Source organism: Thalassophryne amazonica, chromosome 8 (genome assembly GCF_902500255.1).
Source record: "Thalassophryne amazonica chromosome 8, fThaAma1.1, whole genome shotgun sequence".
NCBI classification, from domain to species: Eukaryota; Metazoa; Chordata; class Actinopteri; order Batrachoidiformes; family Batrachoididae; genus Thalassophryne; species Thalassophryne amazonica.
Window position 1 is genome coordinate 100,214,352 of NC_047110.1, and position 23,450 is coordinate 100,237,801.

The window sequence follows — 23,450 nt, forward strand, 5'->3', positions numbered from 1 at the left end:
AATTACTGAACTGAATTAAAGTGGAGGCTTGTATTTGGACAGCAGTAAGTCGACAAGATGAGATCACAAATATTGAACTGCATATCTTTCTTTTATTACATCACTGTTGAAGAACAAAAGTGCAGGTTAATGTGTGTCTGAGGCAGAGGGTGCATGTGATTACGTACCATGACGTGCACAAGGAAGCAGATGGCTATTTGCTCCTTGTTATAGAGCACGAGTATAAAACGCATGTCAGATATCAATGATTTATAAAAAACTCCTTGTGATTGGCCATAAAATGTAATTAGCAGCAGCATGTATCAGGATCTGTCTGTAATTAGTCGTCGTACTCAGCCAAATAATTCTGGAGCTGTCACACTGTATTCTGTCTCTCACACTGCTGTTAAAGGTTCATCTCGTGTCTCCAAGCCGTCCCCGATGGAACCATGCAGTGTGAATTACCCATGAGTTCTGTCAAAACAATTGCATTAATATTCCACCAGCTTTGATGTGCAGCAAGTCTTATGAGGTTTTTTTTTTCCCCCTTTGCACATCTAATGAGTGAGAATCACATCCTCACTAAACCACTAATGCTAGATTTGTCTACTGAGGCAAATTTAAATCAAACTCTTAATTAACCAAAAGGTTTTTTAACTTTGTTTTGCTGCAGAATTTGCAAGTTTTCACAGTAAGGAAAATACTTCCTGATCATTTCTTCAGAATTTTTCAACCATGAAGTCACAACTGTACTCTAACTGTTGTGTTTTAAGAGTCTAGATATGTGTTGGAAATTACTGTGACTAGGCAGCTGTACGTGTGGCCATGATGACGCCAACGGAAATGGTAGTATAAGTATCCATCAATTCATTTTCTGGTGAAAATCTGACCTTTGACCCCCAGTGATCTTGATCTTTACCCAAATGATTGACCTTAGGTCTACCAAGCCATAAAAAACATGAGTCATCGGGAGTTGACGTATCTCCCCCGATTCCCACAAATCAGTAATACAAAGTGTTAGGGATCATCCAAGTCCACCCTTATGCTAAATGTGAATGAAATTGGTCAACTGGTTTTTGAGATATCATGCTAACACACAAAACCAGACAGACAGATGGACGGACGGACATGCTGATCGCTATATCCCCCTTATTTCATACCAGAGGGATAAAAATTGAACTCCTTGACACAATGACTTTGACCTTTTCCAAAATTGCCCCTTTGAGAGAAATTCCTAAGTTTATCTTCATAACAGATTTAGTAGAAAATACCAGTTTAGTCGAAATCCAGCAAAGGACCTGAGAGGTGTCAGCCAACAAACAAACAGAAATAACACTGACCCCAGTGGCTGATCTTTGATCACTCTTGAGCAATTCTGGAATCCACCTCAAAATATGTGTAAGGTTTGGTGGAAATCCTGTTGAAAAGCTAATTCCTTGACTATGACATCACTGACCTTGACCTTTAACAAATAAACAAGTGGAGTTTTGTTGACCTTCATTTGCATACTGATTGGTAGAAATTGGCTAAGGGCCTCAAAAGACAACTATACTCAATTTGTACAGTGCCAAATCAAAACATAGACCCACCAAGGTGCGATACACCAGCAAGTTTTAACCCTTACCCACCCAATGGGCAGGCACATTGGCAATAGCCATAAGGAAAAACTCTCTCAGATGCTTTTTGATTATAGAAAGAAACCTCAAGTAGTCCAGACTGATTGGGGCGACCATCTGCAATCACCATGCCAACAAATAAAACCAAAGCACAACATAGAATTGTCAGAACAACCAGTGACACGTTGCAACTGTTTATTATTGGAAACCACACTGTCATTTTGGAAAACGTTTAGCAAAGACCTAACAATCACAATAATCATCCTTCATCCTATAAAGTACCGACACACAAGACAGTCATGGCAGTCTAGCTTACATGCAGCTGTGCATTCTGGTGTTTGCACAAATGTTTTTTTTATTTTAAATGTCTAAAGGTTTTGTCCACGGCGCTGCTGCGTGCAGAACAGCCAAGTCCCTTTTTGTGCTCTCTCCATGTTTTTATTGCCTTTGAACGTTCATTCATTTCGCTGATGCGTTTATCCAAAGCGACTTACAAGTGAGAAATCAGAATCAAGCGACATATGGAAGAGAGACTTCAGCATTAGGGCAAATACTATCTTTACATACGAATAACTTCTCGGAAGCAAACATTAATCCTTTTATTCCAGACAACTCTGCTTTTACGTGCAGCTTTCTGTTCCAATTCCCCATTTTGGCGCCTCACACAGTTGACTGGATATAATTTTGTACCCCCCCCCCCCCCACACACACACCTGTGTAATAGTTATCCAACTATTATACAAGTCAGTTGACTTTAGCAAAAAATTATTACTTTATTATTACCACTGTTAGACACAGCAGGGGGCGCTGCTGAGTTCATTAACTGAATGCCGTTGCTGTTCTCCAGATTGCAGGCGTCGTGCTGTCCCACATCCTGATCACGCAGATCCAAGATGAGATTACTTCTCTGTTGTGAGAGCACAGCTATGCAAGAAAGGAGCCGACAATGTGCCGCCTCGCTGCAAGGACTTACTGCTTTACCACGAATGTGACACTGAAGGACATTTTCTTATTGAAATACGTACGAGTGATGTAATCGTATTACCAAAAAAAAAGTCACTACACACCAAGTGCACAGTGTGAATTTACTGGGGGTTTTTTTGTACTAATTTTTGTTCATCAGGTGTTGACATTAAAACACGATTATGTTTACACATAAAAATTACTTGAAGTTATATTTATTGTGAGATGAAAACCTGATTTTGTATGAAGTGTGCGATTATGTGTTGTATTTTTCGGCATGTAAATGGTTGGTTAGAATGTGGTATAAAGGTGTAAAAAGTAAACACCAGCAGATCACAGCATCACTTTGATGATTTCTTTTTTTTTTTTTTAAGAAAAGCACCTCTGTGCACCTCATGAGCCTAGATGTGGAGCGCCAGGGCTCTCTGCATCAGCCGATCAGTCAGCGGCGAGTTCGGCCTCACAGAATCGCGCTCCACCAGAAGACACCTGAAGAAATAGAGTGCAAGACAGAACAGAGGGAAGAATATAAACTCACACAGGCTACATGCTGCGAGGCTGAGCTGATCAATAATGAAATCACAGCGTGGCCCGCAGGCCGGGATCTCGGTTATGTAACGTGAGCTCTGGGTGTGAGCAGGCTGACAGGAACAACAAACGGTATGGTGATGAAATCGAGCCATAAAAACAGTGCAACTTCTTCTATTTCTCTCAGTAGATTCTCAGGGAAGAACATGGAAGTCTTAATTTGTTTGGCCTGAAGTGACCTCTGAGCTTTACCTTCCCAGTTTGTGGTGGTACGTCTTCTCTGACTTCAAGGCTGCATGAATAAGTAGTTGATTGAAAATATCCCTCTGCAAAACAAAAGGTGAACAAACCAGTTAGAAAATGCTAAAGGGTTCCTATGTAGAGAGGTGTTCATTGGCTGTTTGATTACACAGAAGATGAACCTAGAGTGCCTTAACCGAGAGAGTGGCATCAACTCAGAACATGGCGCCATTTTGGTTCCAACCGCGCTGAACTATTGAATGAACCTTTAATGTTTTCAACATTTTTTTTTAAATAATTTAACCACATACAGCAACACATCCAGGTGCAGGTGCTATCAAAATAAATGTAAAAATAGTTAAGCTATCAAATTTACAATTTGATTATTTATTTAATTAATTTAAAGCCTGATTTATGCAGCTGCAGCTCTGTAACTCTGTGTCATGCAATGAAGTTCTCCGTCTCTGGATTATGCTTTTTATGGACTAATTTGACCCTCTACAACAGGGGTGGGCAATCGTGCCATAAAGGGCCGAGACATTACAGGTTTTCCTTGCTACCACTCACCTTCACAGGTGATTTCATTAATGTTCAGGTGTTTCAGCAGGTGATTTCATTGATGACCAGGTGTTTATGTGCAGGGGAGAAGCTCATCAGCAACCCACCTGGTGAGGTGATTGGTTGCAAGGAAAACCTGCAGTGTCTCGGCACTCGTTGCCCACCCCTGCTCTACAAGCTTTTCTTTCTGCAATCATCACCACCAAATCAAAGGTAAGCTGTACAAGTTCCTCTTTTACTGACTTCGTGCTATAAATGTGTGGACTTTTCTGATACAATTGTAATCATCGTGCGCACCGCAAATCTATATATATAAAGGGCTACGTCTGTCTATCTGTCCGGGATAAACTCCCAAACTATAATATGTAGCCCTAAAAACTATATATATTCTGAATCCTCAAGACACGGGGAACACACTGGTACCATTTTTTTAAAAAGCTGAACTGAAAATTAACACAAAATAGCTGGCTGTGGGTATGACCAGGCAGATTCAAATTTCCAGCCCTGTATATGTGTTGGCCATCTCTGTTTTTTTAATCCCTTTCTTCAGCTACTTTATGTTCTCAACCGTTAAGCACCTGACTGTCCTGTACAACCCAGTCTGCCTTCCTGTCTGAATACATTCATTTTACGTTTGTAAAATTGCAATGTAAAAACAGTGAAATACACCACTCCCTCAATTTTGATTCACTGATATTTACATTTACTGTTACCTACCTTTTGTGTGTAATGTTGTTATAAATTTGATGGCGAAACAAGTGTGTGTCTTTTAACCATTTCCACTTAGTTTGGAGAGTCCACCTTTTTAGCCAAACTTTAGCCCATTAACTATTATATTTGTAAGACTTCAGCATTACAAAAACAAATGTTGGGCAATTGTTTCAATTAAAATGATTGGCATTTGGTTTATGTCTAAAACAGGTTAACCCGGGCAGCGCCGGGTACTCCAGCTAGTACTATTATAATATGATGGCAGATGAAGGAGTAAAAGCAGAAAAGTGTCAAATCACAGCCTTTTGTGTTTGATTTAACAGGTGCACGTCAGGCTTCAGGTCCGAGTTTGGGCATGGTGTGAAAAAAATAACAGTCGGACTTTTAATCACAGAAATGACTCTGGTCCCACTTTACTTGAATTGGCGAGCGTCAGTGCTGAACTTTAATTTGTACCTCTGTTACTGTGCACGTCCAAAATGCTGGTGGTTTTTAATGGAAATACATTGCGATCAGACGGGACATTTAATCCGATGTGAGTGAAAATCTGTTGTACAAAATATGTTATATACAGTATTTATTACATGGAAAACAATAAAAAAAACTTAGGGAATTTTTTTGTCCGGTGAATGCAAATATCTGGTTTATACAATGACGGTTTAGGTGAGTTTTACTGCACATGTGACTGAACAATAAATTTACCTCTCAAAGCTTTGATGATGATGTCGGCTTCCATCCCACACAGCTGACTTTATTTTCACAAATTTTTCTTCTGTTCGGATCTGAAAGGAATCTGTACATCTTGAAGCCTTTGTTGTGTCTATTTTTGCATCCGAACGCACAACAACCTGTCATTTTCAGTGAATAAATAAATAAAATAGCTGGATTTACATGCAGATAAATTAACAGCGAACGCTATTTTGAACCCAAAATGGCAGCATAAATCACGAGACCGGCTTTTTTTTTTATTAGTTTTTTTTTTATTCGTAATGTCGCCACTCTCTCAATTAAGGCACTCTAGATAGACCAAATAAAGTGGAGATGGGTGGCACAGTTGTTTGCACAGACACTGAAGTGTTGTAGGATCAGTGCAGTTTCTAATTTTTGTTGGGGCCCTTTGCAAGACGCTGCTTAGGGGCTCCTAGTTTACCAAACCATGATGGAGCGATTGATGAGGCACGAACATGCTACAATCTATTACACTTCATGAGGATAACCAATCACATTAAAATTAAATATCTTAAGTTGAGCCATTCAAGGATGATAAGTGATGAAAAAATGATAATAATACAAGGAAAACAACAATCCTCTATATATCAATAAATAAAAGATATTAAGCGTTATTGAAAAAAAAAAACAGTTTAATTAACATTTTGAAAGCAAGAACACAACTCACAGCAACACAAATTCTCACACCGCAAAACACTAATTAAACTAGAGTGCAAAGGGCCCTGTAGGTTACCGGCTCAATTAAAGGGGAACAGAAAGGCTTTTTGAGAATTTATTTGTGCATTCCTTGGTAAAAATTAAGTGTTATTCATACACTTGCAGAATGTTTGAGGTCAGTGTAGATAATATTATTAGAATCAAATTGACATGTAAATGGCCATTGGCTGAAGTCAGTGGGGGGCACTTCCAGTTGACGTCACTGGTTGGGGTCGTCCTCTGCTGGGGACGAGTGAAGTTTACTCAGCTCGTTCATTGAAGTTTTATTAGTCTCCTCAAGAAACAGGTGGAATATGCCAGAAAGCTGCACATGTTGGCAAAGCAACAAACGGAGGAACAAGGGAGACAATATTTCCTTCCATAAGTAAGTGGTTTTGGTTATTCTTTTCACTTTGCCTGTGACATTTGGTTGATAAACGTGTATGTTTCCTGCCCGTCCTGTGTCATCCGAGGACATGGATGACACTTACACACACCACTCACACACAGAGATGTGCACACACACCACCGACTTCATGAATGAAACTGTCAATAAAGGATAACTGTGTAAAAATGTAATATATATATATATATACGTTTGGTAATGGTTTTGGGAGCCGTGCTATGCTGAAAACAGCAGCAGCTTGGTTCAGCCCAGGAGTGCAGCTTAACAGCTCAGATCTGGGTAACTTTCAACGCTAATATTTCAGAATGTGTGGGTGTCAGAGTAACTTTAATACTTTCCTGACATGATTTATTGTTAATTAATTTTACTGGCTCAATATTCAGGTCAGAATGACATTTTAACACGTATTTTGCGAGTGTTTTTCTGAGTGTGTTCAGTCGCGAATCTCCATTGAAAATGCAATAACATTCATGAACGTTTTCAAGATTTTTCCCAGTTAGGAGGCATGATGTCACTGTCCATGAAGGGACGTTTGCTTTTAGTGGGCACCACTGGGAGTGCGGAATCTAGTAGTCATATATAACCTCTTTGCTGGTGCCTCTGGCAGGGAATCTCAGAATGAGGCTCATCTTCCCTCCAACCAGTGACGTCACCCGCCTGACCTGCATAAATGACTGATTTAATAAATGAATTATAAGTAATCCTAAAGTAATGCTAAGTGAAAAATATTTGAGGAAAACCTTCCACTGGACGATGACACAACAACAACAACAACAACCACCTGGCAACTGGCTGGCTTAGGAATTGCAGACCTGGCAACATGCCCAAAAACAAAAGTAAGGAGATGCATCCTCGACCAAAATCGCAACAAATGCTGCTTCAGCTTCAAATTTGTACTCCGATGGAGCTTGATCCAACAAGTTTCAAGTTGTACTCAATGGGAATACCATGTTTAAAGACGTTCAAACATAACTGAAGCTGTTCAGACTCAAGGGTGACACTAACGCACGGGTTCAGTGTGCAGTGTCGGCACAAACCATTCGGAAAATGGGGTGTCAGCGCTTGGTGGCGAGTATGCTGTGGCCGAAAACAAACATTGTCCTGACACGATGAGCTACTTGTTGCTTGTATGTGCAGCTTGTCTTGCTGCTCCAACAAAATAGCTGGAAAGATCGTTTCTTGCTTATTTGAATTATACCCAAGATTTTGCTTTCTTGGTAGTCCTTGCATTTTCTTTCTTCTTTTGGTTTGTAATTCTTACTTTATATATCTCTGTATTTTGACAACACTTTTATTGTATGAAAATGTGTAGTCCCTACAAGTAGATGTATGTTTTTGTATATTGTTTTATTGTGTTCAATTACAAATAAATAAATAAATAGATAAATCTTGCTGATGGCCACAAGCTTCAGGAAAGAAGAACCAGGGCTGTGAATCCTCCAGAATGACATGAACTGAGTGCCATAAACTTATGTTAATTCATATTACAATGGCAATTTCCCAACATCCAAATTTTACTGTATTGTTTTTTCTCTGTTTCTAAGAAAAAAAAAAATCCCTCATCACTTCTTTCTGATCTCTATAAAAAACAAAATAGTTTATCATCCTTGATGTCAGAAAAAAGTGATGAGGGAGGCATTTTATTATTATTTTATTAGAAACAGCTTGCACACATAAGCAACAGTAAGTTTCACTGCAAAGCAGCCTTAGGAACAATTATCATCATTGACACTGATGAGGGATTTTACTGCCATATTTTTGGTTTATGTATTTTATTTTGCATTATGCATATTTTACATGACATTTGGGCGTTGTTTTTTCGCCACCTAGCGCCCGGTAAACTTCAGCCGTCTTCGGCCACAGTATACTCGCCACCTAGCACTGACACCTCTTCCTCTGAATGGTTTGTGCCAACACTGCACACTCAACCACCCCATTTTCTGAATTCTTTGTGCCATTCTCCCTCTTCCTCAGAGGGAGTTTTTCCTTACCACTGTTGCTCTGGGGGTTAGTAAGGTTAGACCTTACTTGTGTGAAGCACCTTGAGGCAACTCTGTTGTGATTTGGCGCTATATAAATGAAAACAAATTGAAATTAAATTGAAATTGCCAACACTGGACACTCAAGCCGTGCGTTAGTCTCACCCAAAGTGAAGCACCTGGAAGTTACTATGCAGTAGCAACGATTTTGCAAATCGGGATGAAATTTTTGAACAGTTTGAAAATGTTACCCCAATTTCAAAACTGGTGCCAACAATGGCCATATCTAATGGATCAAGTTGATGCTTCAAAACACACCCCAAATTGCTATTTGGGATTAAACAGGAAAGAATAGCGCTCTGTGGAATAAGGAGATGATGCTGAACATTCAGCTTTGGGGCCTCCTAGTGGCTTGTGGGGCCCAATGCATTTACATAATATGTATATAGCAAGAAGCTGCTCTGTGCAGGATTAGTCAGTAAAGGCGGGAAAATATTTCAGTATCGCTAGTGTTAAATATGCACATACTTGTGCATCACTGCCTCCTATTTCCACCATTCGGTAGCGCACAGGCTGCAGTAGCTCCACAGCAAGACTGAAGTTTCCGCGGTTGTACTCCACCATGGCCTGACACATATCTACCCCGACTGTGTTAGCCACCTGGTGTTGCTGATTGTCTCCAGGATCTCTGTGACAGAAAACAGTCTGTTAATAAAGCTTAGAAACTTATAGAAAACTTATAGAATGCTGAAGGATGGCTGACAAACTTTACAGTAATTACTGATTAGTGTACATTTGTTTTAAGTAAATAAAAACAAACTAGTTCAACCTGTACTCAGAGTTCTTGAAATGGAGAAATATCTCCACCTGGTGGACATTTACCATTAATGCAAGTGCAATAGAATTTCACCAAGAGCTCATGTATATACGAGGGCTGTCAATAAAGTAGAGGTCCTTTTTATTTTTTTCAAAAACTATATGGATTTCATTCATATGTTTTTACGTCAGACATGCTTGAACCCTCGCGCGCATGCGTGAGTTTTTCCACGCCTGTCGGTGACGTCATTCGCCTGTGAGCACTCCTTGTGGGAGGAGTCGTCCAGCCCCTCATCGGAATTCCTTTGTCTGAGAAGTTGCTGAGAGACTGGCGCTTTGTTTGATCAAAATTTTTTCTAAACCTGTGAGACACATCGAAGTGGACACGGTTCGAAAAATTAAGCTGGTTTCGTTGAAAATTTTAACGGCTGATGAGAGATTTTGAGGTGATACTGCCACTTTAAGGACTTCCCACGGAGCGAGACGTCGCGCAGCGGTCCCAGGTGCCGTTGTCAGCCTGTTTCAAGCTGAAAACCTGATTAATTAATTAATCAAAAACTCAGACATAGCTTTAATTCATTTGAAAGCTTGACTCTTAGTCTTGTCCATCCAAATTGGAAGTCCCAAAAAACAGTTTTATTTGTTATTATCTATCGTCCACCTGGTCGTTACTGTGAGTTTCTCTGTGAATTTTCAGACCTTTTGTCTGACTTAGTGCTTAGCTCAGATAAGATAAGTATAGTGGGCGATTTTAACATCCACACAGATGCTGAGAATGACAGCCTCAACACTGCATTTAATCTATTATTAGACTCAATTGGCTTTGCTCAAAATGTAAATGAGTCCACCCACCACTTTAATCATATCTTAGATCTTGTTCTGACTTATGGTATGGAAATTGAAGACTTAACAGTATTCCCTGAAAACTCCCTTCTGTCTGATCATTTCTTAATAACATTTACATTTACTCTGATGGACTACCCAGCAGTGGGGAATAAGTTTCATTACAATAGAAGTCTTTCAGAAAGCGCTGTAACTAGGTTTAAGGATATGATTCCTTCTTTATGTTCTCTAATGCCATATACCAACACAGTGCAGAGTAGCTACCTAAACTCTGTAAGTGAGATAGAGTATCTCGTCAATAGTTTTACATCCTCATTGAAGACAACTTTGGATGCTGTAGCTCCTCTGAAAAAGAGAGCTTTAAATCAGAAGTGCCTGACTCTGTGGTATAACTCACAAACTTGCAGCTTAAAGCAGATAACCCGTAAGTTGGAGAGGAAATGGCGTCTCACTAATTTAGAAGATCTTCACTTAGCCTGGAAAAAGAGTCTGTTGCTCTATAAAAAAGCCCTCCGTAAAGCTAGGACATCTTTCTACTCATCACTAATTGAAGAAAATAAGAACAACCCCAGGTTTCTTTTCAGCACTGTAGCCAGGCTGACAAAGAGTCAGAGCTCTATTGAGCCGAGTATTCCTTTAACTTTAACTAGTAATGACTTCATGACTTTCTTTGCTAATAAAATTTTAACTATTAGAGAAAAAATTACTCATAACCATCCCAAAGACGTATCGTTATCTTTGGCTGCTTTCAGTGATGCCGGTATGTGGTTAGACTCTTTCTCTCAGATTGTTCTGAGTTATTTTCATTAGTTACTTCATCCAAACCATCAACATGTCTATTAGACCCCATTCCTACCAGGCTGCTCAAGGAAGCCCTACCATTATTTAATGCTTCGATCTTAAATATGATCAATCTATCTTTATTAGTTGGCTATGTACCACAGGCTTTTAAGGTGGCAGTAATTAAACCATTACTTAAAAAGCCATCACTTGACCCAGCTATCTTAGCTAATTATAGACCAATCTCCAACCTTCCTTTTCTCTCAAAAATTCTTGAAAGGGTAGTTGTAAAACAGCTAACTGATCATCTGCAGAGGAATGGTCTATTTGAAGAGTTTCAGTCAGGTTTTAGAATTCATCATAGTACAGAAACAGCATTAGTGAAGGTTACAAATGATCATCTTATGGCCTCAGACAGTGGACTCATCTCTGTGCTTGTTCTGTTAGACCTCAGTGCTGCTTTTGATACTGTTGACCATAAAATTTTATTACAGAGATTAGAGCATGCCATACATATTAAAGGCACTGCGCTGCGGTGGTTTGAATCATATTTATCTAATAGATTACAATTTGTTCATGTAAATGGGGAATCTTCTTCACAGACTAAGGTTAATTATGGAGTTCCACAAGGTTCTGTGCTAGGACCAATTTTATTCACTTTATACATGCTTCCCTTAGGCAGTATTATTAGACGGCATTGCTTAAATATTCATTGTTACGCAGATGATACCCAGCTTTATCTATCCATGAAGCCAGAGGACACACACCAATTAGCTAAACTGCAGGATTGTCTTACAGACATAAAGACATGGATGACCTCTAATTTCCTGCTTTTAAACTCAGATAAAACTGAAGTTATTGTACTTGGCCACATAAATCTTAGAAACATGGTGTCTAACCAGATCCTTACTCTGGATGGCATTACCCTGACCTCTAGTAATACTGTGAGAAATCTTGGAGTCATTTTTGATCAGGATATGTCATTCAATGCGCATATTAAACAAATATGTAGGACTGCTTTTTTGCATTTACGCAATATCTCTAAAATTAGAAAGGTCTTGTCTCAGAGTGATGCTGAAAAACTAATTCATGCATTTATTTCCTCTAGGCTGGACTATTGTAATTCATTATTATCAGGTTGTCCTAAAAGTTCCCTGAAAAGCCTTCAGTTAATTCAAAATGCTGCAGCTAGAGTACTGACAGGGACTAGAAGGAGAGAGCATATCTCACCCATATTGGCCTCTCTTCATTGGCTTCCAGTTAATTCTAGAATAGAATTTAAAATTCTTCTTCTTACTTATAAGGTTTTGAATAATCAGGTCCCATCTTATCTTAGGGACCTCACAGTACCATATCACCCCAATAGAGCGCTTCGCTCTCAGACTGCAGGCTTACTTGTAGTTCCTAGGGTTTGTAAGAGTAGAATGGGAGGCAGAGCCTTCAGCTTTCAGGCTCCTCTCCTGTGGAACCAGCTCCCAATTCAGATCAGGGAGACAGACACCCTCTCTACTTTTAAGATTAGGCTTAAAACTTTCCTTTTTGCTAAAGCTTATAGTTAGGGCTGGATTAGGTGACCCTGAACCATCCCTTAGTTATGCTGCTATAGACTTAGACTGCTGGGGGGGTTCCCATGATGCACTGAGTGTTTCTTTCTCTTTTTGCTCTGTATGCACCACTCTGCATTTAATCATTAGTGATTGATCTCTGCTCCCCTCCACAGCATGTCTTTTTCCTGGTTCTCTCCCTCAGCCCCAACCAGTCCCAGCAGAAGACTGCCCTTCCCTGAGCCTGGTTCTGCTGGAGGTTTCTTCCTGTTAAAAGGGAGTTTTTCCTTCCCACTGTCGCCAAGTGCTTGCTCACAGGGGGTCCTTTTGACCATTGGGGTTTTTACGTAATTATTGTATGGCCTTGCCTTACAATATAAGGCGCCTTGGGGCAACTGTTTGTTGTGATTTGGCGCTATATAAATAAAATTGATTGAATTGATTGATTGACATTTCAGGCTCTATTGATCCAGGACGTCGTGAGAGAACAGAGAAGTTTCAGAAGAAGTCGGTTTCAGCATTTTATCCGGATATTCCACTGTTAAAGGAGATTTATTTAATGAAAGACGTGCGGACGGGTCCGCGCGTCGGGACGCAGCCGGCGCGGTGAGGCGGCACAGGAAAAACACCTCCGTGTTGATAACCATTTGTAAAATCCAGGCGGCTTTTGATGGCTTTCAGTGGAGTGAGTATATGAGAAATTGTTTAACAGCTGGACATGTTCTAACTGTTGTGAAAGTGTAGTGACACGGACCCACAACAGGGGGCGCAAATGAACGTTCAATAGATGAGCCAAAAAATAACAATTTAATGTTGTGAAGGTGCACAACGAACATACAGACAATCTCAGAATATGATTACAGTCAATCCAAAAAGGTGACGTGTGGGCAGGCTCGAGGATAGAAGACGTATGTCCTGAGAAGAGCCGGAACCACACGATTTCCGCCGCCACCGAACCTGGTGAATACTGGAGCCGCCAAGTCCCGAATTCCCAGGTGATCACCGTCCCCGACTGTCGGATCTGGTACTGCTGGCGAAGAACAACAACAGTCAAGTGTGGGTGTGTGTACACCCCGTAACAACAACGGTGGGAATGCCACCTCCACCTCTCACTCAATATTCTGTAGAGTACCGCAGTGATTCCTCAGGGGAAAAGAGTGCCGTCCTGCACTCACTCAGCTTCCACAGAAAGAGGAACCGGTACTCCTGCAAACACTCACAATATACAGATATATTGCAAAACACAAACGGCTGAGAATATTACCTCCAAAGAAGTACGATATCTCGGCAACGAGGTGGAGATGACATCTGGTCTTTATGGAGTGAGATGATGTAAAGTAGATGGGTGACAGCTGTCAAGAGATAATGAGTGACAGCTGTCACCCCCGGCTGTGTCCGTGGCGGCAGCGCCCTCTCGTGCCTGAAGCCCGCACTTCAGGCAGGGCGCCCACTGGTGGTGGGCCAGCAGTACCTCCTCTTCTGGCGGCCCACACAACACCAACTTGTCCTTAAGGCTTCCAATGGAGCGTCGCGGCGGCTGCGAGCCGACGCTGCAATCTGCCCGCACGTCTTTCATTAAAAAAATCTCCTTTAACAGTGGAATATCCGGATAAAATGCTGAAACCGACTTCTTCTGAAACTTCTCTGTTCTCTCACGATGTGCTGGATCAATAGAGCCTGAAATGTGGAGGTTTTCAGCTTGAAACAGGCTGACGACGGCGCCTGAGAGCGCTGCGCGACATCTCGCACCGTGGGAAGTCCTTAAAGCGACAGTATCACCTCAAAATCTCTCATCAGCTGTTAAAATTTTCACCGAAAACCAGCTTAATTTTTCGAACCATGTCCACTTCGATGTGTCTCACAGGTTTAGAAAAAATTTTGATCAAACAAAGCGCCAGTCTCTCAGCAACTTCTCAGACAAAGGAATTCCGACGAGGGGCTGGACGACTCCTCCCACAAGGAGCGCTCAAAGGCGAATGACGTCACCGACAGGCGTGGAAAAACTCACGCATGCACACAAGGGTTCAAGCATGTCTGACGTAAAAACATATGAATGAAATCCATATAGTTTTTGAAAAAAATAAAAAGGACCTATACTTTATTGACAGACCTCGTATTTTATATATTTGAATAAATTTAAAAGTAGATATAAAATTTCTTAAATGACAATAGCTAACTATTTTAGTAGGTTTATTTAATCATAGTTTCATGAAATATGAGTTGATAAATAAAATGTACTTTATTTGATTACAGCCAATAAATTTGGCTAACATCTACTGAATCAATCTTTTGTTTCAGCAATTATTGGGACAATACTGATGAACATGTTTCAAGGTCTTTCTAATTATATAAATTTGATCCTGCTGCAGATGTTAATTGGTAAATGCTGTCATGGTGTTTCCTTACTTTGATAAAATTACAGTTTTTAGATAATGTGTTATATTTGTTCTTGCTAGCTTGGATTCTGGTGTGATGTCAAGATGCTGGCACTGCTCCTAACGTTAGGATGATCTGAGTGACATGTACATGTAAGTATACAGCTAGTAGTGCAGCCTATTGAAACTTGGCATCAAAATATACTCATTTATTAACCTGAACCGTCAGACTAGTGGGACGTTCCCCTTTATGTGCCTTGAAAACTTGCTGGCATTACATAACGCGATGCTAATGAGCTGACATTAGTGTGAAAACTCCATAGTGTTGCATAACATGATGCCAATGAGTTAACGTTAGCATCACACATCAGTAGCTTCACATAATGCAATAACACATGCCACATAACTTGATGCTAATAGGCTAAAGTTAGCATGAGCAAAGTGCCTCCACTATGAGCAATGGAATTTATAACAAATTTTGTTGAGAAAAAAGCTTACTGTGCATTTTCAATTTTACGTGTTGCCAGAAAAACTGTGGTTTTTAAATTTTTGTGATTTAGGCCTTAGTGAATAGTGCAAAGTGAGATTCAATGGAACCTAAACCTAAGAGTACGTTTTTTTTTAAACATGAATGTGACTTTTTTTAACCAGGCTACATCACCGTGGTAACTTAACCTGGTCTGAAGCGAGTTGTATCTAAAGTTTCAGATTAAATTGGCAATAAAAAGTGGTACAATGTCACTAAAATCCCCTGAATTGTACATGGGTGTACTCCACATTCAGACTATCAGTGCTTCATCTGCTTACACTTTCTGCACAAAAAGTCTGCTTCCTTTATGCAAGAGTTAAGAAAAAGAAAAACCCAAGAGATTTAAGAAGTCGTTTTACCCATGGCAGTGCGTCTGTGGGTTGTGTAATGGGCAAAACGAGGAAGCCAGGCTGTCTGTGGTCAGGCTGTCAGAACACATTAGAACCACAAAAATCCCACAGAGGCTGCTGCTGCGGGAGGAAACGTCCCGTCTCTGACTTTCTCCATCCTGCACTCCTGCCCTACTTTTACATCCTGTGTGGATCTAATGCTTCCTACTTGGACAGCTCCTTGAGGCCTTCCAGCAGGCGCTGAGAGGCTTCCGTCTCTTTAGCTCCCAGCGACACCATGAGGAAGTGGAGGTCGTTAAATATGGTCACGTGATCGTCAGTGTGTGGCAGAGTCACCTGCAGCAGCTCACGCCAACGGTCCTTCACACACACACCTGAAATAAACACACAGGTACTGTATCAAGTCTGCAGAATGATGAGGAGAATGCACTGCGCAAAAGCCTGATGAAGCAAAGAGGCTTCAAACATAATGAACGCCAAATTGCGTGTGATAAAACATTAAAGGCTAAACAATATAAATAACTTGTGTGACTGCACTTTACCTTTAACCCATTAATATCCTCATATTTTTCAATATAATGCAGTAGATATCAACATGCTTTACCAAACATCTGAGTTGGCCATTAAAGGTTAAAACTGAAATATTTTGTGAGACTGCTGCATAGTTTTACGAGAAGATGTTGATCAATTTATTTTTACCTCCGCCAAGGAGGTTATGTTTTCGGACGCATTTGTTTGTTTGTATGTCTGTCAGCAGGATAACTCAAAAAGGTTTGAACGGATTTTGATGAAATTTTGTGGAGTGGTTGGAAATTACAAGAGGAACAAGTGATAAAATTTTAGTGGTGATCCGGATCACGATCAGTGACCCTATGGCCTTGTTTAGAGAACTGTTTCATAAATGTTAAAAATTCATATATTTGCAGTTTAGTTGAATAATAAATTGAATTTTGTCTCTTATTTGTTTTTGTCTATAAGCACATGCAATATCAATATCACTGCTCAGATGACATCACACAATATAAATCAAATCAAATCAATTTCATTTATATAGCGCCAAATCACAACAAACAGTTGCCCCAAGGCGCTTCATATTGCAAGGCAAAGCCATACATTAATTACAGAAAAACCCCAACGGTCAAAATGACCCCCTGTGAGCAAGCACTTGGCGACAGTGGGAAGGAAAAACTCCCTTTTAACAGGAAGAAACCTCCAGCAGAACCAGGCTCAGGGAGGGGCAGTCTTCTGCTGGGACTGGTTGGGGCTGAGGGAGAGAACCAGGAAAAATACATGCTGTGGAGGGGAGCAGAGATCAATCACTAATGATTAAATGCAGAGTGGTGCATACAGAGCAAAAAGAGAAAAACACTCAGTGCATCATGGGAACCCCCCAGCAGTCTAAGTCTATAGCAGCATAACTAAGGGATGGTTCAGGGTCACCTGATCCAGCCCTAACTATAAGCTTTAGCAAAAAGGAAAGTTTTAAGAGAGGGTGTCTGTCTCCCTGATCCGAACTGGGAGCTGGTTCCAGAGGAGAGGAGACTGAAAGCTGAAGGCTCTGCCTCCCATTCTACTCTTACAAACCCTAGGAACTACAAGTAAGCCTGCAGTCTGAGAGCGAAGCGCTCTATTGGGGTGATATGGTACTTTGAGGTCCCTAAGATAAGATGGGACCTGATTATTCAAAACCTTATAAGTAAGAAGAAGAATTTTAAATTCTATTCTAGAATTAACAGGAAGCCAATGAAGAGAGGCCAATATGGGTGAGATATGCTCTCTCCTTCTAGTCCCTGTCAGTACTCTAGCTGCAGCATTTTGAATTAACTGAAGGCTTTTCAGGGAACTTTTAGGACAACCTGATAATAATGAATTACAATAGTCCAGCTTAGAGGAAATAAATGCATGAATTAGTTTTTCAGCATCACAAGACAAGACCTTTCTAATTTTAGAGATATTGCGCAAATGCAAAAAAGCAGTCCTACATATTTGTTTAATATGCGCATTGAATGACATATCCTGATCAAAAATGACTCCAAGATTTCTCACAGTATTACTAGAGGTCAGGGTAATGACATCCAGAGTAAGGATCTGGTTAGACACCGTGTTTCTAAGATTTGTCAATCAATTTCAATCAATCAATTTTATTTATATAGCGCCAAATCACAACAAACAGTTGCCCCAAGGCGCCTTATATTGTAAGGCAAAGCCATACAATAATTACGTAAAAACCCCAACGGTCAAAACGACCCCCTGTGAGCAAGCACTTGGCGACAGTGGGAAGGAAAAACTCCCTTTTAACAGGAAGAAACCTCCAGCAGAACCAGGCTCAAGGAGGGGCAGTCTTCTGCTGGGACTGGTTGGGGCTGAGGGAGAGAACCAGGAAAAATACATGCTGTGGAGGGGAGCAGAGATCATGTTGTGTGTTGGGGGGTGTGGCTGGATGTTTTGGTGTTCTTTTCTTTTCTTTGCTCTTCAGGTGGCATGGAAACTGATTTGTCTGTGGAGAAGGTGCTGGCTGAAGAATCCTCACCCTCATCAACATCATGTGTAGCACCTGTGACTGGTGCTCACATGCAACCTTAAAGACTTTCAGCTGAAGCAGATAATTGGATGGCGTTCTGCATTTAAGGCATGTGTGATTCAAGCAGAACTGCCGGGAACTCGACCTTGTGATGTTCGTTTGTGAGACGCTGAGGACCGCGCCTGGGTTTGACACATCGAGCCCGTGAAGCAAGGAAGGGTGAGGACACATGCTGTCAGCACACATTAAAGGTAATTAAGTGTTTGATTAATTGTTGATAGTAACTTGGTGTTTTGTTACACAGTATACTTGAATTGTGATGAGAATTGTGCAGCTTGCTTCTCACTGCTGTGGCGTGCGGATAAGTGATCCTCCACCTGTTGTGAGAAGCTGCTCATTTGCATAAAGTTAAAAAAGATACAGACCTGAATGTGTTGCTGATAGCGTGTGTCTTTTGAAAGATATTGTTGTAACTGCTGACTTACCTCACCTCTTCTTTGCTTCACAGAGAGTCGGTTTGTCGTGTCCACCTGGGGGGTGTTTGGCGGTGGTAGTGAGTCCAGGAGCGCCGGGCTTTGATCCTTGCGGGCGCTGGAGAGCGTGCCAACAGTCACTCCACCAGAGGGACGCTGTTTTTGTTTTTACACCTTTTATGCACAGTGGGTGTAATAAATATATTGTTTTTGGAACCGCTTTTCTGGTTATTTGTAGCGCTGGGTTCCGTCTGACGCAAGTCCGCTCCTCAACCCACGTCGACACATAACAGATCAATCACTAATGATTAAATGCAGAGTGGTGCATACAGAGCAAAAAGAGAAAAAAACACTCAGTGCATCATGGGAACCCCCCAGGCTGTCATTCTCAGCATCTGTGTGGATGTTAAAATCGCCCACTATAATTATCTTATCTGAGCTAAGCACTAAGTCAGACAAAAGGTCTGAAAATTCACAGAGAAACTCACAGTAACGACCAGGTGGACGATAGATAATAACAAATAAAACTGGTTTTTGGGACTTCCAATTTGGATGGACAAGACTAAGAGTCAAGCTTTCAAATGAATTAAAGCTCTGTCTGAGTTTTTGATTAATTAATAAGCTGCAATGGAAGATTGCTGCTAATCCTCCGACTCGGCCCGTGCTACGAGCATTCTGGCAGTTAGTGTGACTCAGGGGTGTTGACTCATTTAAACTAACATATTCATCCTGCTGTAACCAGGTTTCTGTAAGGCAGAATAAATCAATATGTTGATCAATTATTATATCATTTACTAACAGGGACTTAGAAGAGAGAGACCTAATGTTTAATAGACCACATTTAACTGTTTTAGTCTGTGGTGCAGTTGAAGGTGCTGTATTATTTTTTATTTTTGAATTTTTATGCTTAAATAGATTTTTGCTGGTTATTGGTGGTCTGGGAGCAGGCACCGTCTCTACGGGGATGGGGTAATGAGGGGATGGCAGGGGGAGAGAAGCTGCAGAGAGGTGTGTACTTGTGGGGCCAAGTACAATAACTTCAGTTTTATCTGAGTTTAAAAGCAGGAAATTAGAGGTCATCCATGTCTTTATGTCTGTAAGACAATCCTGCAGTTTAGCTAATTGGTGTGTGTCCTCTGGCTTCATAGATAGATAAAGCTGAGTATCATCTGCGTAACAATGAAAATTTAAGCAATGCTGTCTAATAATACTGCCTAAGGGAAGCATGTATAAAGTGAATAAAATTGGTCCTAGCACAGAACCTTGTGGAACTCCATAATTAACCTTAGTCTGTGAAGAAGATTCCCCATTTACATGAACAAATTGTAATCTATTAGAGAAATATGATTCAAACCACCGCAGCGCAGTGCCTTTAATACCTATGGCATGCTCTAATCTCTGTAATAAAATTTTATGGTCAACAGTATCAAAAGCAGCACTGAGGTCTAACAGAACAAGCACAGAGATGAGTCCACTGTCTGAGGCCATAAGAAGATCATTTGTAACCTACACTAATGCTGTTTCTGTACTATGATGAATTCTAAAACCTGACTGAAACTCTTCAAATAGACCATTCCTCTGCAGATGATCAGTTAGCTGTTTTACAACTACCCTTTCAAGAATTTTTGAGAGAAAAGGAAGGTTGGAGATTGGCCTATAATTAGCTAAGACAAGTTGACCCAGCTTTTATAGCTGGGTCAAGTGATGGCTTTTTAAGTAATGGTTTAATTACTGCCACCTTAAAAGCCTGTGGTACATAGCCAACTAATAAAGACAGATTGATCATATTTAAGATCGAAGCATTAATTAATGGTAGGGCTTCCTTGAGCAGCCTGGTAGGAATGGGGTCTAATAGACATGTTGATGGTTTGGAGGAAGTAACTAATGAAAATAACTCAGACAGAAAAGAAATCAGGCATTATTTATCTGAAATGGGCTTAAATTCTCTGTCATTTCTTTTATTCTTTGTTATTGTAATATCTGGTTTCTTAACAGACAAAAGTAGACAGACAAGATTAAATCTAGTTTAAATTAATAGCCAAGGTTTAACATACGAGGTCTGTCCGTAAAGTATTGTACCTTTTTATTTTTTTCAAAAACTATATGGATTTCATTCATATGTTTTTACGTCAGACATGCTCGAACCCTCGTGCGCATGCGTGAGTTTTTCCACGCCTGTCGGTGACGTCATTCGCCTGTGAGCACGCCTTGTGGAAGGAGTGGTCCCGCCCCCTCGTCGGATTTTCATTGTCTGGAAATGGCGGAATGAAAAGGTTCCTTTGTCTCGCTTCATCAGCGAATCAGTCGTGACGCGCGAAGCCTCCGCGTGGCTTTCCATGACAAAATCTCTTGTTAAAAGTGAAATCTGCTGGAAAATGGCTGATGTCCAGGTCTTGTGATAACCAGAGAAAGAGCACACGACGGTCTCGTATCCACAGAGCCATCAGCTTAGAAATGATCCAGTGGTTTGTGCTGCATCGTCGCAGCTCGCAGCGCGGCGCACCGACCGTCCTTTAAAGGGGTCCTTAAACCTGTAGTTAAAGTCCTTATTCTCTGTGAAGCCCGTAAAATTTTCACTGAAAGCCAGATAAATTTTTCGAATGGTTTCCAGGTGCCAGTCTCTAACAGCTTCTGAAAAAATTCTGATGGAAAAAAAGTCCTTTTCATTCCGCCATTTCCAGACAATGAAAATCCGACGAGGGGGCGGGACCACTCCTTCCACAAGGCGTGCTCACAGGCGAATGACGTCACCGACAGGCGTGGAAAAACTCACGCATGCGCACGAGGGTTCGAGCATGTCTGACGTAAAAACATATGAATGAAATCCATATAGTTTTTGAAAAAAATAAAAAGGTACGATACTTTACAGAGAGACCTCGTACTGTGCTTACTTTTTAGCATGGTAAATGACCCTAACTGAAAATGTAGCATGCTCATCCTCCATCGAAGCATTTACTACAAAAAAAAAATGATGAAGTGACCTAAATGACATGGTGAGTTGCTGAAGAGCTTCGCTTGTCATGTCCGCGACATATACATATTATAATTGTAAATACGTTAAAAATACATGGATGACACAAGAAAGTTAAAACACTTATTTCCATTGTGGTCCATTTAAAAATCAAATGGCAAAAAAGAATTAATAATAAAATAATAATTATAATAATAACAATAATAATAATAATAATAATGATAATAATAACAGTGTGCAGATGATAACAAGAACCTAAACCATTTTTAAACACATTAAGACAGTAAATTAACATTAAATAATTATGTAATTAACAGGAAATAAAAGGGTTGAGTTCTTCCTCTAAAAACTGTTAAGGTCTAAGGTTCTAAAAACATTCTGGATTCACATCATTCCAACTCATTACAGAAACTTTGTACAATTTATTACTACCCTTGAAAAATGTCACCTACAGTAGTGTTCAGAATAATAGTAGTGCTATGTGACTAAAAAGATCAATCCAGGTTTTGAGTATATTTCTTATTGTTACATGGGAAACAAGGTACCAGTAGATTCAGTAGATTCTCACAAATCCAACAAGACCAAGCATTCATGATATGCACACTCTTAAGGCTATGAAATTGGGCTATTAGTAAAAAAAAGTAGAAAAGGGGGTGTTCACAATAATAGTAGTGTGGCATTCAGTCAGTGAGTTTGTCAATTTTGTGGAACAAACAGGTGTGAATCAGGTGTCCCCTATGTAAGGATGAAGCCAGCACCTGTTGAACATGCTTTTCTCTTTGAAAGCCTTAGGAAAATGGGACATTCAAGACATTGTTCAGAAGAACAGCGTAGTTTGATTAAAAAGTTGATTGGAGAGGGGAAAACGTATACGCAGGTGCAAAAAATTATAGGCTGTTCATCTACAATGATCTCCAATGCTTTAAAATGGACAAAAAAATCAGAGACACGTGGAAGAAAATGGAAAACAACCATCAAAATGGATAGAAGAATAACCAGAATGGCAAAGGCTCACCCATTGATCAGCTCCAGGATGATCAAAGACAGTCTGGAGTTACCTGTAAGTGCTGTGTCAGTTAGAAGACGCCTGTGTGAAGCTAATTTATTTGCAAGAATCCCCCGCAAAGTCCCTCTGTTAAATAAAAGACGTGCAGAAGAGGTTACAATTTGCCAAAGAACACATCAACAGGCCTAAAGAGAAATGGAGGAATATTTTGTGGACTGATGAGAGTAAAATTGTTCTTTTTGGGTCCAAGGGCCGCAGACGGTTTGTGAGACAACCCCCAAACTCTGAATTCAAGCCACAGTTCACAGTGAAGACAGTGAAGCATGGTGGTGCAAGCATCATGATATGGGCATGTTTCTCCTACTATGGTGTTGGGCCTATATATCGTATACCAGGTATGTGAAGAAATCATGAAAAACTATGGTTATACAACTAAATACTAGTTTAGTGATTCACAGGATTGCTAAAAAAGCAGTTTGAACATAATAGTTTTGAGTTTGTAGCGTCAAGAGCAGATGCTACTATTATTGTGAACACACCCTTTTCTACTTACTAATAGCCCAATTTCATAGCCTTAAGAGTGTGCATATCATGAATGCTTGGTCTTGTTGGATTTGTGAGAATCTACTGAATCTACTTGTACCTTGTTTCCCATGTAACAATAATAAATATACTCAAAACCTGGATTAATCTTTTTAGTCACATAGCACTACTATTATTCTGAACACTACTGTACCTGTTTCATAAACACTACCCAATCTAGTGCCTGTGGATCCCCACAGGCAACACGCTAGTAAATACAGAACTACTCCAGCATACATTTCTTGTGATCCTTTA

General features: G+C 40.3%; 2 protein-coding genes across 2 annotated transcripts in view; one reads left to right on the forward strand and one right to left on the reverse strand.

Moving 5' to 3' along the window:
* Positions 1 to 2,785, forward strand: part of tspan33b (tetraspanin 33b) — a 40,244-nt gene extending 37,459 nt beyond the window's left edge. The window contains exon 8 of the mRNA XM_034177079.1: positions 2,443 to 2,785. Within this exon, the coding sequence (XP_034032970.1) occupies positions 2,443 to 2,511 (69 nt within the window). The 3' untranslated portion in view covers positions 2,512 to 2,785. The remainder of the gene's footprint in view (positions 1 to 2,442) is intronic.
* Positions 76 to 23,450, reverse strand: part of ttc38 (tetratricopeptide repeat domain 38) — a 74,421-nt gene continuing 51,046 nt past the window's right edge. Inside the window, exons 11-14 of the mRNA XM_034177078.1 lie at positions 15,851 to 16,016; positions 8,934 to 9,093; positions 3,339 to 3,412; positions 76 to 3,047 (exon numbers count right to left, since the gene is read on the reverse strand). Coding sequence (XP_034032969.1) covers positions 2,960 to 3,047; positions 3,339 to 3,412; positions 8,934 to 9,093; positions 15,851 to 16,016 — 488 coding nt within the window. The 3' untranslated portion in view covers positions 76 to 2,959. The remainder of the gene's footprint in view (positions 3,048 to 3,338; positions 3,413 to 8,933; positions 9,094 to 15,850; positions 16,017 to 23,450) is intronic.